The 20,341-nt window shown below is 42.6% G+C and overlaps 1 protein-coding gene across 1 annotated transcript; it reads right to left on the bottom strand.

Annotated features, from left to right (window-relative positions):
* Positions 1-9,496: 9,496 nt before the first annotated feature.
* Positions 9,497-13,804, bottom strand: LOC102282710 (boLa class II histocompatibility antigen, DQB*0101 beta chain). The gene is made up of 2 exons (XM_005891375.2): positions 13,702-13,804; positions 9,497-9,885 (listed from the first exon to the last, which is right to left on the bottom strand). Exons 1-2 carry the CDS (start codon positions 13,802-13,804, stop codon positions 9,497-9,499), a joined length of 492 nt encoding a protein of 163 aa, XP_005891437.2.
* Between the last annotated feature and the right edge of the window lie 6,537 nt (positions 13,805-20,341).

Raw genomic sequence — 20,341 nt, 5'->3', positions numbered from 1 at the left:
AACAGTACCATTTCCTGTTCATCAAAGAGAAATATGGGAAACACCAAAAGTAACATGGGATGGTAATGATGTAATCCTGCTGTATGAAGGCCTCTGTGTGTGTCGGTGTGCAAAAGTAGCCAAGACAATTCTGGAAAGAAAATCTAGAGTGGAAGAGGGAAGACATTCCAGATACCAAAGCACATGATAAAATTATAGTCATTAGAAGTGTGGTATTGGCACAAGAGTACAAATATACACCAAATATACACCCAAATAGAAAAGATTCCAAAGACAGATGAAGCCCTGAACCAGAGATCTCCATGAAGCCAACCATAAATATGTACCACGTGCCTATTCTGTATCAGGGACTATACTGGTGTTGACAGGAAAGTGTGCACACCCTAAAAGGTGGGAATTATATGTTCTTCAGCAGCCTTGCTGATCTGAATTTTTTAAGATTGATTTCTTAGAGCATCCAGTATAACCCAAACAGATGAAGTGGAACAGTAGAAAGACATATGATGAACTCAGAAATATGAACAAAGACCAAGTCACAGAGGATTTTGTTAGCCAACTGAGGAATCTAGATTTAATTTTAAGTACTGTAGGAAAACACTTGAGATATTTAGGCCTTATGTAGATGTGATGTGATTTAGCTTTTCAGAATATTTCTTATTGCTCTGTGGAAAGTAAATTGTAGGAATAGAGAAAGGAGTAGAGAAATGAGTGGGAGGCTGTTTCAATAATTCTGAAAAGAAATGACAGTGTCTTAAACAGGAAAGAATCAAATCTCTTCAATCCAATCCATCAAAAGCATAAATATAGATTATCTTTAAGAGGCCTACTTTCTGCTCATGGCCAAAAATCCAACATAACTAAGTTGAATAGTTTAAAAATTAAAGTACCTGCTCCATAAAGACATTGTTAGAAGTAAAATTAGACAAAAAGGGAACACTCAGGGTGAGATGTGACTACTGCCTAGGAGGAGCCAGGGAAAATCTGTGTGAGGGGGTAGAATGACCACTTAGGAACCTTACAAATGTGATGTAATTCTTTCCTAATAAAGGTCTAAATGCCTCTCATTTGAAAGTTTTTCACTAGAATGTAACCTGGGAAGATGGATCAGAGGAATCTGTCTCTTTGTCATCCTTTCCTGCTCATTCACAGGAGGAAAGGATAGATAAACTGAGGACCTGGGGCTGCAGTTGAAATACTTGAAGTCGTAGCAAAAAGAGAGATAAGCTACAGTAATTGAGCCTGCATTTCAGGATCTCGATTCATCAAGAATTCAGTTTTATCAGTAGTTACTGCCTAACAGATTCCCCCATTAGGGTTTCATAATACACCACACAAAATGATAAATTATTGCAAAAATTCCCAGAAAAACTACAAAGTCACAGTCATCAAGACAGTATGGTACTGGTACAAAGACAGAAATATAGATCAATGGAACAAAATAGAAAGCCCAGAGATAAATCCACACACCTATGGACACCTTATCTTTGACAAAGGAGGCAAGAATATACAGTGGAGAAAAGACCATCTCTTTAACAAGTGGTGCTGGGAAAACTGGTCAACCACTTGTGAAAGAATGAAACTAGAACACTTTCTAACACCATACACAAAAATAAACTCAAAATGTTTTAAAGATCTAAACATACGACCAGAAAATATAAAACTCCTAGAGGAGAACATAGGCAAAACACTCTCCGACATAAATCATAGCAGGACCCTCTATGACCCACCTCCCAGAATATTGGAAAAAAAGCAAAAATAAATAAATGGGACCTAATTAAAATTAAAAGCTTCTGCACAACAAAGGAAACTATAAGCAAGGTGAAAAGATAGCCTTCAGAATGGGAGAAAATAATAGCAAATGAAGCAATGGACAAAGAATTAATCTAAAAAATATACAAGCAACTCCTACAGCTCAATTCCAGAAAAATAAACGACCCAATCAAAGAATGGCCCAAAGAACTAAACAGACATTTCTCCAAAGAAGACATACAGATGGCTAACAAACACATGAAAAGATGCTCAACATCACTCATTATCAAAAAAATGCAAATCAAAACCACAATGAGGTACCATCTCACGCTGGTCAGAATGGCTGCCATCCAAAAGTCTACAAGCAATAAATGCTGGAGAGGGTGTGGAGAAAAGGGAACCTTTGTACACTGTTGGTGGGAATGCAAACTAGTACAGCCACTATGGAGAACAGTGTGGAGATTCCTTAAAAAACTGGAAATAAAACTGCCATATGACCCAGCAATCCCACTGCTGGGCATACACACCGAGGAAACCAGAATTGAAAGAGACACGTGTACCCCAATGTTCATTGCAGCACTGTTTATAATAGCCAGGACATGGAAGCAACCTAGATGTCCATCAGCAGACGAATGGATAAGAAAGCTGTGGTATATATATATGATGGAGTATTATTCAGCCATTAAAAAGAATACATTTGAATCAGTTCTAATGAGGTGGATGAAACTGGAGCCCATTATACAGAGTGAAGTAAGCCAGAAAGAAAAACACCAATACAGTATACCAACGCACATACATGGAATTTAGAAAGATGGTAACCAATAACCCCGTATGCAAGACAGAAAAAGAGACACAGATGTATAGAACAGTCTTTTGGACTCTGTGGGAGAGGGTGAGGGTGGGATGATTCTGGAGAATGGCATTGAAACATGTATAATATCATATGTGAAATGAATCGCCAGTCCAGGTTTCATGCATGAGACAGGTGCTCAGGGCTGGTGCACTGGGATGACCCAGAGGGATGGGATGGGGAAGGAGGTGGGAAGAGGGTTCAGGATGGGGAACACGTGTACACCCATGGCAGATTCATGTCAATGTATGGCAAAACCAATACAATATTGTAAAGTAACTAGCCTCCAATTAAAATAAATAAATTTATACTTAAAAAATAAAGAAAGGTTATGAAAAAACAAGAAAGAAGTGAGAGAAAAAAAATTCCCAGGGAAAAAAAAAAAGAATTAGGGATTTTGCATTGAGTGGAATAACTGCATAAGTTTGAATATGAAGTTGTCTTCTATGAAATTCTGCATCTTTTCTAATGCACTATTAAAAACACACACATAAGCTTAAAAGTTAAAAATTTCTAAATGTTATGTTAAATCTATCTAAAGATTGTTCGTTTTATAGCAGAAGAATGTCAATGAAAGCTTACTATGTAGAGTAGATGAATAATTCTTCAGAATGGTAGACCGAGATAGTATCCTTAATTTATTTCCAAATCATTAAAAAAAAAAAAAAGCCTTGGGTAAATTAAAAAAAAAAAGAATTTTACATGCCTAAGATAGTACTCAGCATCCAGAGTGCCCACACAAAGCCACATGCCCCTTTACACCCACCAAAATGAAGAGGACTTCTAAATTGTGTGACACAGAAGAGCCCCATCCTGGGCCATCTCACAGAGGGGCCAGGTAGGACCGGGGCAGCGTAGACCCTCCTCAGGAGCAGAGCCAGGGTTCAGCCAGATTCTGTGACCTGTGATGCTCCTCCGCCAGCTCAGTGAGTTGGACGCACTCTGAACCTTTCACTCATTTGATGATTATAGTCTTGTGGTTATGCTATCATTTCTTCCTGTATTAATAGGGGGTGAACTTATCATTTCACCACAGCTTTTGGACCACTAAGAGCCCTATCCATGGTAGAAAAAGAAGTTTACATCATCAGAGATCCTAGATTTGGAGGTCAATGTGATCTGGTATTTCTCCCTTTAGAATAGGAAAGTAAAGCATTGGTTGTATACGGACTACATAAATTCTACATAGAGGAAACAGCTTCTGAATTTTTTTTTTCAAACAGAAAAGCAGAGACAGAGAAACTTCAGGTATCAAAGTTTTGCATAATGGATGGTGGTGGTGAAAGTGTTGCTTATCCATCCAGTCTTACTCTTTTCCACCCTTGGTTTGGGAAAGGAAAAAAAGTCTCCATCTATGACAGAGAATTGAGTTCAAGCCCAAAGCCGGGTCAGTCAGAGTCCCTCATACCTAGACTTCATCTAGATCATTAAATTGAACTCAACATAATGGTCTTTTGTCGTTTGGGTGATGGGCTGAAAATTTGAGATGGCTGTATTACTAGCCATGTGGAAAATGCTTGATTCCCATAGGAGGAAATAAGAGACACAAACAGGGAAGAGCAGAACTCAAGAGACGTACACAGAGCGTGAGCCAGAGAAAGCAAGGAACCCGTATCCCAAAACAGAAGTGGAGGCAGAGAGAAGCAGAGAGACAAACAGTATCAAGAGAGAATGTACACAGAAAGATAACGGGCAGAGAGAATGACAGAAAGAGAAAGACTGACAGTCAGGCACGTGAGCCAGCAGAGTGAGGCGTGCAGAGGTGGACGGGAGAGATTCTGAGAGGCGGGCGCAGCAAGTGAAGAAACGCACGCGTGAGGCAGAGAGAAAGAAGAGGTAGCAACAGAGAAAGAGAAACACTCAAAGCAGAAACATGGATAGAAGAAACAAAGCACTCACAGAGACAGAAAGACAGGAAAACCCACGAGTAGATTAACAGGGAGAGAAAGGGTCCTTCAGACAGACGGCAAGAGAGAAATGGAGAGAAAGACAGAAAGAGGAAAACAGAGATATGGATGGAGAGAGCTACAGAGAGGTACGCTGAGAGGAGAGACTGAGGCAGAAGGCAGGGAGAGGGCCCAGAGATGGGCTAAGAGAGAGGGGGGACGGTCTCACCGACGCCCTGGGATCCAGGCATTTTTCTGAAGTCAAATCCGAACACGAACTTTCCAATTACATGAAACCCCCAAATGAATGTTTTCCGTTAGGCTGATTTTAGGAGAGTTTTCATCATATGCGCTGGAAAAAAATACTTGCTAATAAAAGCTTCCACTGTTGATTATACATTCCGATAGTTTGGATTCAATGAGCAATAATTTTATTGATCTTTTGCCCCAGGGAGACAGTGCACTTGACAGAAGATATTTGCTATCAGTTTGATTCATCACATTGGGCATTGGGTCCATGAAGGGACCAAACCGTTTCACTTACACAAATATATAAAAACCTGTCAGACTGTAGTAGAAGCCAGAAAAGTCTGCTGCACACAATTCCAGCTTCCGGGACCCACAGACGATGGAAAACTGAATTTACTTCACACCTCACTTCATGTTGTTACGTGATACCTGAATTAGACCAAGGATGGGGACCCATGACTTTCTAGTCTCCTTGCCTGGATCTGACCTTCTTGGGGACGTAACTGAACTTGAGAATCTGACCTTTTCTTTGTCAGTGTTTCCCCAGGACCACCACTCAATAAGAATTCCACCATCACACTCAATAAGAATTGGGAACACAAGGGATACACAAATCTATTTAATTTTGAAAACTATTTGATGGAACAGATAAGAGTCTGACACTGAATTCACGGGCAGTCTTCAGAAGAGAACGAGATCAGAAATGCCTGTTGAGGGCATTTATGGTTCAAACAGACTCAGCAGGCAGCTCAGAGAGCCAAAGAGGAGAGCCGAGTCACGGGCAGAAATCCAGGAAAAATCAAAACAAAAAGAGCATGTGACAGCTGCTTCTGGGTCACTGGGAGTCAGGTCCTGATAGATGATGCGGGTGGAGCTGGCTTGTTCACAGGCCGGGAGAAGAATTGCAGGACAAGATCAGAGAAGAGTCATGACAGACCCCAGGAAGAAGAACCTGGAGGACAGACGCAGGACTCATAAGTCACACCCACCCCTGAAGCAGACTCAGCCCTAGCCCCTCTGGCTCCCTTGGGGACACTGAGATTAATCTCGTCTAACATCTGCTCTTCACTATGTCTCCTGGAACTAAGGAAGGACCATATTCTACCAAAGTGAACACACATCTTCAGCTTGAAGGGCCACGAGGCCAGCTTCTGAGCACAGGTCATGGACTATCAGATGGGTGAAAACTGTGGGTCCTACCCTTTCTCCTACGGGCAAGTTCAGGAGTACTTCCTGTCATGGTGGAATCTGGGGCATCATTCAGACACTCCTGAATGGCTGATAGGAAAGGCTGGGTCCTCTTCTGGAGAAACCACTTCTGAGGTCTCCTGCAGAGACTGCACAGAAGGTTCCAGACTTTTCCTTGACCGCAACTCACATGAGTGAATGTGGTGTGGACCAAGAAAGGAATAACAGAGGCAGGTGACAGAGTCCAGACCAACCCGCTCCACAACTTTTTCTATCTTGTGTGTGTCATTGTTCCGGACCAGAAGGGGAGGGGTCTTACCTGTGGATGAGGCCTCAGGATCGGCTAGCTGGAAGGAAGGGAAATAAAAACTCATTCACCCGGCTGGTGAGAAAATAACATCTCTCTTTATCTCAGCCTCCGAAAGGAAATGAGGGGGGCAGTTCCAGAACGTTCTTTGCTCCCACCCACATACAATAAGGATTCAACTGCTACAAAAGAAGATCACCCCAACGTCACTGAGACAGTCACTAGAGAAGGATCAACAGAGGCTTTTCAGCCCAGCACCTGTCTTCCCCCTTTTTCTCCCAAGGCGCCTTACCTCTCTTATCCCAAAAGTGGACAAAAAGGCCCACACCAAGGAAGATCAGCCCCAGCACAAAACCTCCAATTCCGCTCTGCATCTTGCTCTGGGCTGATTCAGACTGTGCCCCTGGAAGTAAAAGCCCTCACGTCAGTGTCCCCATGGCCCACAGCATCCTCGTCTGGAAGCCTGGAGTCTGGTTGTGTGTATAAGAGACAGAGGGGCTCAGAAACCAGACAGAAGAGGGGAGGGCAGGCAAAGATCCCGGGGGGCTCTGATGGATGGTTGGGGAGGCTGGTAGCCCCAAGGAGGCATGTCCATCTGTTTGTCTGTCCTCCACGGGTCACCTTCAGATACCAGCCTCTACGTCAAAGCCCAGAGCTTGAACACTTCAGAAGGCACATTACTCAGGCTGAACTGCAGCCTGGAGGAGAGGGGAGAGGGGTCCGGTCGTGTGAAGGGACCACCATCACATCTTGAGGGGGGAAATGAGATAAGGACTCAACAGATGCCTTTCAACTTGAGATACTGGGATCTAGTCCTCGGTCACTTCCAGCCCAGAAATTGTATCAGGGAGTTACATAGGACACAAGGGATGAAGACGGACTCCACCCCCACCAGACCCAGCGCTCTCCCTGAACTTTTTCTTTCCTGTCGAGTCCGTAGGGTCAATGAAGCGGCCCTTACGCCATTCTACTGTGATGGGGCTCTGGAGGCTGGGGTGGTCCACGTGGCAAACGTAGACGTCTCCAAGCTGCGGTATTGTCTCTAGCATCACGTGAATCTGGTAGGTCCAGTCTCCATTCTGAGTAAGAGGTGTGAACCCAACTCCAGCTGTCTGCTCCTGTTGATTCCGGAACCATTTGACTTTAACTTGGCGAGGGTAGAAATCTGTCACTGAACAGACCAGCAGATTATGGTGGTTCAGGGCCTCTGTACTGGCTGGAGAGACAGTCACTGTAGGCTCCACTAGGAGGAAAAGAGACAAAATTAGAGAATGAGGCAACAAAGAAATTCTTACCAGGGGCTGCAGTCTGTCCTTAGAAACTACAGTAGACCAGATAACAGGTATTACCACCACCTCTGCTGCTGCTGCTAAGTGGCTTCAGTCGTGTCTGACTCTGTGCGACCCCATAGACAGCAGCCCACCAGGCTCCTCCGTCCCTGGGATTCTCCAGGCAAGAACACTGGAGTGGGTTGCCATCTCCTTCTCCAATGCATGAAAGTGAAAAGTGAAAGTGAAGTGGCTCAATCGTGTCCGACTCTTAGCAACCCCATGGACTGCAGCTTATAGGCTCCTCCATCCATGGGATTTTCCAGGCAAAAGTGCTGGAGTAGGGTGCCATTGCCTTATCCGACCACCACCTCTAACCAGAGGCAATTACTATTCTAATTTCCAACACCATAGATTAATCTTACATGTTTGTAATTTAATGTAAATGGAACATTACCATATGTGCTATTTTGTTTCTGGCTTCTGTATCTCAACATAATTTCTATGAGACCCATCCATGTAATGGTTTCCCGTTCCTTTCATTGTTGCATAGTATTCTGTTGTATGGTTATAACTCAGTTCATTTGTCCATTCGCTTGTTTCTTTTTTTTAACATTTTATTTATGTATTTGGCTGCATCAAGTCTTAGCTGTGGCAGGGGAGTCTTCATTACAGCATGGATATTTTGTTTGGCACATGGGTTTAGTTGCTACACGGCATGTGGAATCTTAGTTCTCTGGCCAAGAACCCCACTGCCCCTGCACTGGAAGGTGTGGGTGACCCCACTATCCCTGGACCACTAGGGAAATCCCTCTTTATTTCTTTTTATTGCTGAGTAGTAGTCTATTATATAGCTATGCCTCAATTTGTTTCTTGACAAAAAGTTGGGTTGTTTTCAGGCTTTGTTATAAATAATGCTCTCTTAACATGCTTGCATACACACACACAAAGATAACAAATATTTGTCACCTATTAGAATTCCAGCTCTGGGTTTATTTAGCTTATATGCTAGCCTACTTTGTAAGAGAAGAATACCTTTGTTTAGCAATCATTGGTTTCTTGAACAAGATCATTTATGTGAAAGGTCTTTGTAACACAGACTGGATAATTTTTGCTGAAGTAGGGTTGATATTACTGAAGTACCATTGATATTTTTATTGAAGTATAGTTGATTTTTTTGGAGAAGGAAATGGCAACCCACTCCAGTATTTTTGCCTGGAGATTTTCGTGGACAGAGGAGCCTGGGGGGCTACAGTCCATAGGGTCGCAAGAGCCAGACATGATTTAGCAACTAAACCACCACATAGTTGATTTACAATGTGTTCATTTCTGCTGTGCAGCCAAGTGACTCAATTATATATGTGTACACATATAGACTCTCTTCATATTCTTTCCCATTGTGGTTCATCACAGGATACTGAACATCATTCCCTGTGCTCTGCAGCAGGACTTTGTTGTTCATCCATCCAGTATATGATAGCTTGCATCTGCTACTAGACGGGATAACATTTAAACTGTATATACCTACCATACATGCGCATGGGTACATATATGCCAAGTGTGCTGTGCTCACAGCTGGAGGACCAAGGCCAGCTCCACCCAGCTGCCCCAGAAAAGCTGACAGAAGCACTGCTCTTGAGGTTGGGACTAAAAGGATGAGAGATTTCAATAGAGAAAGAAAGGGAAGGTGGAGAAAAGGAGAGCATTTTAAGGAGGAGGAATTACTTCTGCAAGGGTAAGGATGAAGGAAGTACACAAGACTCAGATGCTGTAGGAAGGTGTGGAGCCTAGGAGATGAGAGGGACTCAGAAGCCCCACCAGATACGGCCAGGGCTTGGGACATTCGAAGGATTGCAGTTGCCAGTCACTGTTCCCAATGCGTCTCACGTCTCCTGCATTGGCAGGTGGGTTCTTTACCAATACCGCCACCAAGGAAGCCCCCAATGATTTTCACACCCTCCCAAGTCTGCCCTGCCAGATTTTCCAACATTTTTCCTCCTTAGAGATTGACACCCCTCCTGGTCCCCCCAAGATGCTGGGAAACCACAAAAGCCCACTTTCCTGCGTCCTTCCCCACAAGGCTCTGTGTGAAGGCATCTCGGCCCGTCCTAAGCCCACCTCTCCGCTGGACAGTGAAGCCGGCCGTCTCTTTGTAGTTGTGTCTACACAGCGTGTCCACGTAGGCCCGAAACTCCGCCAGGAGGTCCTTCTGGGTGTTCCAGATCTCCGCACACACCCGGCCCAGCTCTGTAACAGCCACAAACTCGCCCAGGTCACTGTCAAAGTGCAGGATCTCTTCCTTGTTGTAGATCTGTCTGGCCACAAGCCTCACGTGCTCTGTCCCGTTGGTGAAGTAGCACATGCCTTTAAACTGGTACACGAAATTCTCTGCGGGAGAGCCCGTGGAGTGAGATTTAGTTCAGCCTTGCATCCCAACCAGCCACTTGTCTTAGGGAGGCATGGACAACAGAAGGGAAATACCAAAGGATTAAATAAAATCTGCTCTCAACCCTCAGAGTTGTATCCCCAGGAAAAATTTAGATGAAGCTAGACCATTCTTCACACCCTGTACAAACTAAATCTGGATGAATTAAAGCTCTGAGTATGAAATGCAATCCTACCAATACATTAGAGATGAAATCTGAGAACATCTTCATGACTCTGGAAGTATAAAGGATTTCTTAAGCAAATCATGAAAATGACAAGCCATAAAGAAGAAATTATTAATCAACTTCATTAGAATAACAGCTTCTGCTCATCAAAAGATATCTTAAGAGAATAAAGAAGACAAGCCAGGAAGCGCCAACAAATATTGGCAAAGCATGTGGTGACCATGTGCTTGGTTTGGAGTATAGTATTTTTTTTATTTCTTAAAAACAAATAAGACAGATACTATAATAGAAAAAGAAAGGAGAAATGTCAAAATAGGTACTACAATAAAGACTAAACACAAGTAGAGAATAAACAGAGGCAGAGTTGCCCATGCTCATTAAAATCAAAGACATTCAAGTTAAAAACACAGTGAAATACAGACAGTGCCTTTGGGAGGGGAGGAATGGAGTGGGAGTTTGGGATGAGCAGATGCAAACTGTTATGTAAGAATGGACAGACAATAAGTTCCTACTGTCCAGCACAGGGAACTGTATTAAATGTCCTTGATAAACCATAGTGGAACAGAATAATTTTTTAAAAGAATGTATATATATATATATGTATAACTAAATCATTTTGCTGTACAGCAGAAATTAACACATTAAACCAACTATACTTCAAAAGAAAAATACAGTGAAATACAACTCTATATCTGCTGCTGCTGCTGCTGCTAAGTCACTTCAGTCGTGTCCGGCTCTGTGCGACCCCATAGACGGCAGCCCACCAGGCTCCCCCACCCCTGGGATTCTCCAAGCAAGAACACTGGAGTGGGGTGCCATTTCCTTCTTCAATGCATGAAAGTGAAAAGCAAAAGTGAAGTCGCTCAGTCGTGTCTGACTCTTTGCAACCCCATGGACTGCAGACTACCAGTCTCCTCCATCCATGGGATTTTCCAGGCAAGAGTACTGGAGTGGGGTGCCATCACCTTCTCTGAACTCTATATCTACCAGATATGAAAGCATAACATCTAAAATATCAAAAGTGCCAAGAACTGGGTTCTTTTTATAAGAAGCAATCAATTTGAATAACTTTTGCATATTCTGTTGTAAAGATACATATTCCATTTTGAACCTCCAATTCCATTCTAAAAATATAGCCAAAGAAAAAGCAGGCTCATAGGTTTCAGGATACACAGGGGGAAAAGTAGAAGCAATTCAAAGGTGTGCATGGAAATGGTAAGTACATGAAGGCTTCGACCAGGTGGTTGGCAGTGGAGGGTGTGACAAGTGTCTGGACAGGGGCTCATTTTGGAGGTAGAGCTAGCAGATTGGACTTGGGATCCTACAGTGAAGAAAGACTCAAGAATGTCTCCCAGCCTCAGGGCCTGAACGTCTGGGTGGGATGGTGGTGGTATTTACAAAGAGGAGAAAATCTGGGAGAGAAAGAAGTTTAGTGGAGAAAGTCCACAGTCCATTTGTCCTTGTTAAGCTTGCGTGTCCTGTGAGACAGCAAGCAGAGATAAGCTTGGCAATTAACATATATATTTGCCATTGCACGGAGAAAAATCTGGACAGTTATCACCTAACTGATAAAGGGATTCTCTCCAGGAAGTGGAATTGGGGGTGGGGGAAGGGGAGATGAAGGGGAAAGAAGTTACTTCTACTTTTGACTTCATATTAATAAGGTTTGAAATTGTTACAATGAATATGTGCTACCTTTGAAATTCAAATAAAAGAAAAAAAAGAATGGGTAAGTACATTGTAGCACACTCATAACATGGAATCTCCTACACAACAATGAAAACAGGTTGATGACTGTTACATGAAAGATCTATGACAGATCTCAAACATTATCCTGAGAAGTGAGACAATCCATTCATGGAACAGATGCAACTAGAGCTTATCATACTAAATGAAGTGAGTCTGAAGGAGAAAGACAAATATAATATGATATCACTTAAACGTGGAATCTAAAATACGGCACAAACAAACCTGTCTCCAAAACAGAAACAGAGCCACGGACACAGAGAACAGGTGTGTGGTTTCTAGCAGCTTGTGGGGAAGGAGAGGATGGACTGGGAGTTTGGGGGTGGAAACTACTACATTCAGAATGGATAAACAACAGGGTCCTACTGTAGAGCACATGGAACTCTATTCAGCATCCCGTGATACACCCTAATGGAAAAGAACAAAAAAAGAATGTGTGTAAATGTGACTCAGCAAATGAGTCACTTTGCTGTACAGCAGAAATTGGCACAACACTGTAAACCAACTATTCTTCAACAAAAAATAGTTTGGTAACAATAAAAAATTTGTAGTAACATTTAAAGAAGGAAATAACTAATGTATACTGTTTAAGGATATGTTCATGTATGTCCAAACCGTGAAGAAAAGCAGTAATATTAAGATTATAAGAGTCATAATAGAGCTGACTTCTGGAAATTAGAAGTGGGTGTGATTGGGAAGACAGACGTGGGGGTCTTTTGGGGTGCTGGGCATAGTCATTTCAGACCTGGTTGTTGGTTTTTGGATATTTCTGTATCACTTTTATTAAACTTTCCATATATGTTTTGCATAATGTCTGCGTTATACAAATAATGGTGTATTCCAAAATAAGCAATGTTTAAAAATAAACAGCGGCTAATAACACTTACCCCAGAGTCATCTGTGTGCGCGTGTTTGTGTTTTAGAAAGATGTGTATAATGTATTACTACAGGGTTTGGAAATTTGTGCGTGCGCTGCTGCTGCTAAGTCGCTTCAGTCGTGCCCAACTCTGTGCGACCCCATAGACGGCAGCCCACCAGGCTCCCCCGTCCCTGGGATTCTCCAGGCAAGAACACTGGAGTGGGTTGCCATCTCCTTCTCCAGTGCAGGAAAGTGAAAAATGAAAGTGAAGTCGCTCAGTCATGTCCGACTCTTAGTGACCCCATGGACTGCAGCTTACCAGGCTCCTCCGTCCATGGGATTTTCCAGGAGAGAGTACTGGAGTACGCAGTAAATATTAATTCTCTTTTCTCACTAGTCTCACAGCCCTATTCCGCAGCAATATGGATTCAGGGTTGTACATAAACTCAGAATTAGTGACAATCGTTGCCTGGACCCTTCCCATTTCTCCTCTCAGACCTGACAAAGGGCCTGAGGACCTGCAGCTCGCACTCAAGGAGCTCACCCTCTTCAGAGAGTGAAGCTGCAGAGACTAAAGCTGTCTCAAATTTCTCCAACCTTCAGTCAGAGCGGACATAAACACCCCTCACCCCAAAGAGTTACCTAGGACAGTAAATCCTTGCCACTGACTCTCTGAGCAGTCTTAACACTTCTTGTTTTGCCTGGCCTCTGGTGTAGAAATGGATTTTCTCTTTTTCTGCCGGAACTCTGCGATCCCAAAATCTTTTCCCTGAGAGACACTAGCCTTCCTCCAAATGCAGAGGTTGAAAAAAGGAACCTAGCAACATTCTTTTTTCTGAAGAGGAGAACCCTGGACCTTGATAGAAGCTCTTCTAAGTTCTCCCTGCGATTTGGCCAGAGTGCACTGCATCCAACCCTAAACCAAAGAGACATCGGAGGTTAATTCCCAGATTGGAGAGCTCTGAAAAGCAGCCGTCGAGCACTTACTCGGAGTGTCTCTGCAGTGAGCCTCGGGGATCCTCAGCACCAGGAACACAGCCATCACCATTCCAGCCACAGTCCCGGGGTTCCTGGGGATGGTCACCCTCATCTTTCCAGCCTTGAAACAGAAATGGTGTAAGGGAAGCTCTGGCAGTCACCGCAGCTACTACCAATGGACCCGACGCTTCACTTTGCAGAGCAGGAAAATGAGGAAACCTGTGAACTTTAGGATTGGACAGCGCCTAGGCGAAAGGCCAATCAATCCGGTGACTTGGGATCTCATTTGTCTCTGGGTGAACACCTTCAAAGAAAGTTCTCCATTCAAAAAGTATTCATACACCGTTGATAGGTACCCATCACTAGGTCATCACCAAAACCCACTGAACTGGGTCGCTGAAAACGTGTTTGGAGACTTTAGGAACCAGAAAAGGAAAGTGAATTGGCGTATTTCTTCTTGGGACATTTTTTCAACTTTTCTGGTTCTCATATTCAAGGTTTGACTGTATGGAGGTAGAAAGAAATGAAATGATATTCCTTGGAAAAGAAGATAATTGTCTAAAAGCTGTTCATTACCTTCCTTGACTTATGAGACACCATGAGATATGACATAAAACAACAGATTTTGAGGAAAATGTACTTGTATCAAAAGGATGAACTCTGTAACTGTATAGCTCAGGGAAATTCTACTCAATGCTCTGTGGTGATCTAAATGGGAAGGAACCCCAAAAAAGGGGATAAATGAGTATGTATGGCTGATTCACTTTGCTGTACAGTAGAAACTAACGCAGCATCATAAAGCAACCATACTCCAATAAAAATTAATTTTTAAAAATAATAGAATAAAACATAGAAAAAAGGTTTTAAATTTTTCAAAATTAAGAAGAAGACAAACTATCTAATGAGGACTTGCAAATGAATTATAACATAATTTCATACAAGAAGTATTATGCTACCACTGAAAATTATAATGTAGAGTTATTTGACATGCTGTAGAGTAAAAGAAAATCTTACAACAAATAGACTCTGTGACCTTCAACAAATTATATAATCTCTAGTAGAGATCTTTTTTTTGAAGTAGTATTGGTTGATAACATTATGTAAGTTCTCGCCTAAACCCCATCCACAGACCCACCACCACTCACCCCACAGCCCACTGGGGAAGCAGAGACATCCGTACGCTGCCTGTCCCTGGGGGCCATACAGGAGCCACTCTACCCTGGAGGCAGAGCCTCGTTTACTGAACCGCCAGGGAAGTCCCCAGCCTTTGTTCGTACACTTTTTGATGATGGCCACACTGATCAGTGTGAGGTGATACTTCATTGTAGTTTTGATTTCCAATTCTCTGATGATTAATGATGCTGAGCATCTTTTCATCTACTTTTTGGCCATCTGTATGTCTTCTTTGGAGCAAGAAAATATTTTGATTCTGGGTAGTCCTTGTAATGATCCTGTTTGGCAACGAGTATAGACAGAGGGGATTTCCTGATGATTCAGATGATAAAGAATCTGCCTACAATGCGGGAGACCCAGGTCGGGAAGATCCCCCGGAGAAGGGATTGGCTACCCACTCCAGTGCTCTTATCTGGAGAGTTCCATGGATGGAGGAGCCTGGTGGGCTACAGTCCACGGGGTTGCAAAGAGTCGGACATGACCGAGCGACTAACACACTTTCATAGACAGATGTGGACCTGGAAATAAAGACTGAGAAGGAAAAGCAGTGGATATGGACTGGAGGAGTGGAGAGCAGTCAAGAGAGACTCCTCTGGTGAGCACATCTATGAAAGGCCAGTTTTATGAGTTTCGGAAGTTTGTTGAGGACAAGCACTAACTTCTTTTGCCAGCATCTCAGAATCTTTGCTCTATGGGTAGACTTCAGTGTCACCATCAGAATCTTCTCCTATCGGAGAACCCAATGTCTTGTTTTGTATCTAATCTGGAAACCAAGAATTATGACGAAATTGTTCTGTGATTTTATTTCTGCCAACCTCAGCAATCTTAGGTATTCTCCAATCCACTGTCTCCTTTCCTGGTGGTTTAGTCATTAAGTCGTGATCGTCTTCATTAGCATCTACTAATTAATCAATTTCTTTGCAATATTTTTGAAGTTTGCACATTTTTCACCCATACCATCTTTGGGCAACCAGTTGCGTTAATTTTGCCAATCGTATCTAGAGAACTCTTCTGTCATACCTTTCCTCTTTCAAATTACAAAGTGAAAGTGAAACGGGTATTCTCTTTTTCACTTTGCAGAAACTAATGAAGAAACTGAATTAGTAGATGTTTCCAAATTTGTAAAAATTGATATACACCCTAGAGGCCAGTTGTTATGAACAGCAATGGACAGGCTATGTACTACAGAATGGCCTGTGTTACTTTTACTAGAATAGATAACGGCTTCAATTTTTTATATGACTATCAAAAAGAGAAATGTGTTTCTTTTTCTAATCTCGTCTGTGTGCCTGAATTTTTTGACTTCCTACTCTCACTGAATCAACATTTATTGAGTAGCTCTGTTCTAGGCACCGGGAATCCATCAGTGGTGGGGAAGAAGAAAGAATTCCTTGTCTCCTGAAGCTCAGTTCTAGCAGAACTGCCTCCATTATACTCTGAAAAATGCGTGGGTTGAACTGGATCATCGCTACTGTCCCTTCTAGGTCTTAGAGCCTGCGATGAGGTGACATCTCGTGGTGACTGGGGAGCTGGTCAGTGCCCTGAGGTCACAGAACAGTCAGTTTGCCAAATGGACTTGCTTCTTGTTGACTCGAGTTATAATAAACCAGATTTGGGTTTGTATCTACAAGATCCTTTTATAGAATATTAAATTCAATGTGTCCTTCACCCAGATCTGTACCGATACAGCTGCAGACTTCCTCTGTAAGGTCGGTGACAGCAAGAATTAGGAACAGTGGCCTAAGGATGGAGGGAAGGATACAGGCCGTGAGGGGACAGAAACACAGGGCTTCTCTGGCTGGACTGGAAAGCACCTCATGACTTCTTTTCCCTTCCATGAATTTCCATGTCCCCCATTGCTCCGTTCAGAGCCTTGCAGACAGAGGTAATACGAGAAAAAGGAGATGCGGAGGCTAGTGTGGAAATCCCCTTAGAAAATGTCAGATTTCCACGGGGATTCCCTCCATGAACTTGGAGAGTTCAGTTCAGTTCAGTCAGTCAGTCGTGTCTGACTCTTTTCGACCCCATAGACTGCAGCACACCAGGCCTCTCTGTCCATCACCAACTCCCGGAGTTCACTCAGACTCATGTCCATTGAGTCGGTGATGCCATCCAACCATCTTATCCTCTGTCATCCCCTTCTCCTCCTGCCTTCAATCTTTCCCAGCATCAGGGTCTTTTCCAGTGAGTCAGTTCTTCGCATCAGATGGCCAAAGTATTGGAGTTTCAGCTTTAGCATCAGTCCTTCCAATGAATATGTAGGACTGATTTCCTTTAGGATGGACTAGTTGGATCTCCTTGCAGTCCAAGGGACTCTCAAGAGTCTTCTCCAACACCACAGTTCAAAAGCATCAATTCTTCGACGCTCAGGCTTTCTTCATAGTCCAACTCTCACATCCATACATGACCACTGGAAAAACCATAGCCTTGACTAGATGGACCTTTGTTGGCAAAGTAATGCCTATGCTTTTTAATATGCTGTATAGGTTGGTCATAACTGTTCTTCTGAGGAGCAAGTGTCTTTTAATTTCATGGCGGCAGTCACCATCTGCAGTGATTTTGGAGCTCAGGAAAATAAAGTCTGACACTGTTTCCACTGTTTCCCCATCTATCTGCCATGAAGTGATGGGACCAGATGCCATGATCTTCATTTTCTAAATGTTGAGTTTTAAGCCAACTTTTTCACTCTCCTCTTTCACCTTCATCAAGAGGCTCTTTAGTTCTGCCATTTTCTGCCATCTGCATATCTGAGGTTATTGATATTTCTCCCAGCAATCTTGATTCCAGCGTGTGCTTCTTCCAGCCTAGCGTTTCTCATGATGTACTCTGCATAGAAGTTAAACAAGCAGGGTGACAATATACAGCCTTGACGTACTCCTTTTCCTATTTGGAACCAGTCTGTTGTTCCATGTCCAGTTCTAACTGTTGTTTCCTGACCTGCATACAGATTTCTTAAGAGGCAGCTCAGGTAGTCTGGTATTTCCATCTCTTTAAGAATTTTCCAGAGTTTGTTGTAGTCCACACAGTCAAAGGCTTTTGCATAGTCAATAAAGCAGAAATAGATGTTTTTCTGGAACTCTCTTGCTTTTTCCATGATCCAACGGATGTTGACAATTTGATCTCTGGTTCCTTTGCCTTTTCTAAATCCAGCTTTAACATCTGGAAGTTCACAGTTCACATACTGTTGAAGCCTGGCTTGGAGAATTTTGAGCATTACTTTACTAGCATGTGAGATGAGTGCAAATGTGTGGTAGTTTGATCATTCTTTGGCATTGCCTTTCTTGGGGATTGGAATGAAAACTGACCTTCTCCAGTCCTGTGGCCACTGCTGAGTTTTCCAAATTTGCTGACATATTGAGTGCAGCACTTTCACAGCATCATCTTTCAGGATTTGAAATAGCTCAACTGGAATTCCATCACCTCCACTAGCTTTGTTTGTAGTGATGCTTCCTAAGGCCCACTTGACTTCGCATTCCAGGATGTCTGGCTCTAGGTCAGTGATCACACCATCGTGATTATCTGGGTTGTGAAAATCTTTTTTGTACAGTTCTTCTGTGTATTCTTGCCACCTCTTCTTAATATCTTCTGCTTCTGTTAGGTCCATATTATTTCTGTCCTTTATTCCCCATCTTTGCATGAAATGTTCCCTTGGTATCTCTAATTTTCTTGAAGACATCTTTAATCCTTCCCATTCTGTTGTTTTCCTCTATTTCTTTGCACTGATCACTGTGGAAGGCTTTCTTATCTATCCTTGCTATTCTTTGGAACTCTGCATTCAGATGGGCATATCTTTCCTTTTCTCCTTTGCCTTTCACTTCTCTTCTATTCACAGCTATTTGTAAGGCCTCCTAAGACAACCATTTGCCTTGTTGCATTTCTTGAACTTGGAGAAAACCAACTTAAATTCCACCGCGATCGCCACTGGCTGTAGGAGTACCACATCACATTTTCAGAGCAGCTACCCATGGTTGCCTAAGCAAAGCCAACTCGGGTTTAAGATGATTACATTGGAAATAAAAGCAAAAATAAACAAATGGGACCTAATTAAAATTAAAAGCTTCTGCACAACAAAGGAAACTATAAGCAAGGTGAAAAGACAGCCTTCAGAATGGGAGAAAATAATAGCAAATGAAGCAACTGACAAAGAACTAATCTCAAAAATATACAAGTAACTCCTACAGCTCAATTCCAGAAAAATAAACGACCCAATCAAAGAATGGCCCAAAGAACTAAACAGACATTTCTCCAAAGAAGACATACAGATGGCTAACAAACACATGAAAAGATGCTCAACATCACTCATTATCAGAGAAATGCAAATTAAAACCACAATGAGGTACCATTTCACGCCAGTCAGAATGGCTGCGATCCAAAAGTCCACAAGCAATAAATGCTGGAGAGGGTGTGGAGAAAAGGGAACTCTCTTACACTGTTGGTGGGAATGCAAACTAGTACAGCCACTATGGAGAACAGTGTGGAGATTCCTTAAAAAACTGGAAATAGAACTGCATTATGACCCAGCAATCCCACTACTGGGCATACACACCGAGGAAACCAGAATTGAAAGAGACACGTGTACCCCAATGTTCATAGCAGCACTGTTTATAATAGTCAGGACATGGAAGCAACCTAGATGTCCATCAGCAGACGAATGGATAAGAAAGCTATAGTACATATACACAATGGAGTATTACTCAGCCATTAAAAAGAATACATTTGAATCAGTTCTGAGGTGGATGAAACTGGAGCCAACTATACAGAGTGAAGTAAGCCAGAAAGAAAAACACCAATACAGTATACTAATGCACATATATGGAATTTAGAAAGATGGTAACGATAACCCTGTATGCAAGACAGCAAAAGAGAAACTGATGTATAGAACAGTCTTATGGACTCTGTGGGAGAGGGAGAGGGTGGGAAGATTTGGGAGAATGGCATTGAAACATGTAAAATATCATGTAAGAAACGAGTTGCCAGTCCAGGTTCGATGCACGATACTGGATGCTTGGGGCTAGTGCACTGGGACGACCCAGAGGATGGTTGGGGAGGGAGGAGGAGGAGGGTTCAGGATGGGAACACATGTATACCTGTGGCAGATTCATTTTGATATTTGCAAAACTAATACAATTATGTAAAGTTTAAAAATAAAAAAAAAAAAAAAAAAAAAAAAAAAAGTAAATATAAAAAAAAAAAGAGGTGGGATGATTTGGGAGAATGGCATTGAAACATGTATAATATCATATAAGAAATGAATCACCAGTCCAGGTTTGATGCAGGATACAGGATGCTTGAGGCTGGTGCACTGGGATGACCCAGAGGGATGGTACAGGGAGGGAGGTGGGAGGGGGGTTCAGGATGGGGAACACATCTACACTTTGTATGGCAAAACCAATACAATATTGTAAAGTAAAAAAATAAATAAACATCTTAGAGTAAAAAAAAAAAGATGATTACATTTCTGAACTTTTCTCAACGG

The sequence above is a fragment of the Bos mutus genome, chromosome 23 (assembly GCF_027580195.1).
Source record: "Bos mutus isolate GX-2022 chromosome 23, NWIPB_WYAK_1.1, whole genome shotgun sequence".
NCBI classification, from domain to species: Eukaryota; Metazoa; Chordata; class Mammalia; order Artiodactyla; family Bovidae; genus Bos; species Bos mutus.
This window is presented reverse-complemented; position numbering and strand designations above follow the sequence as displayed.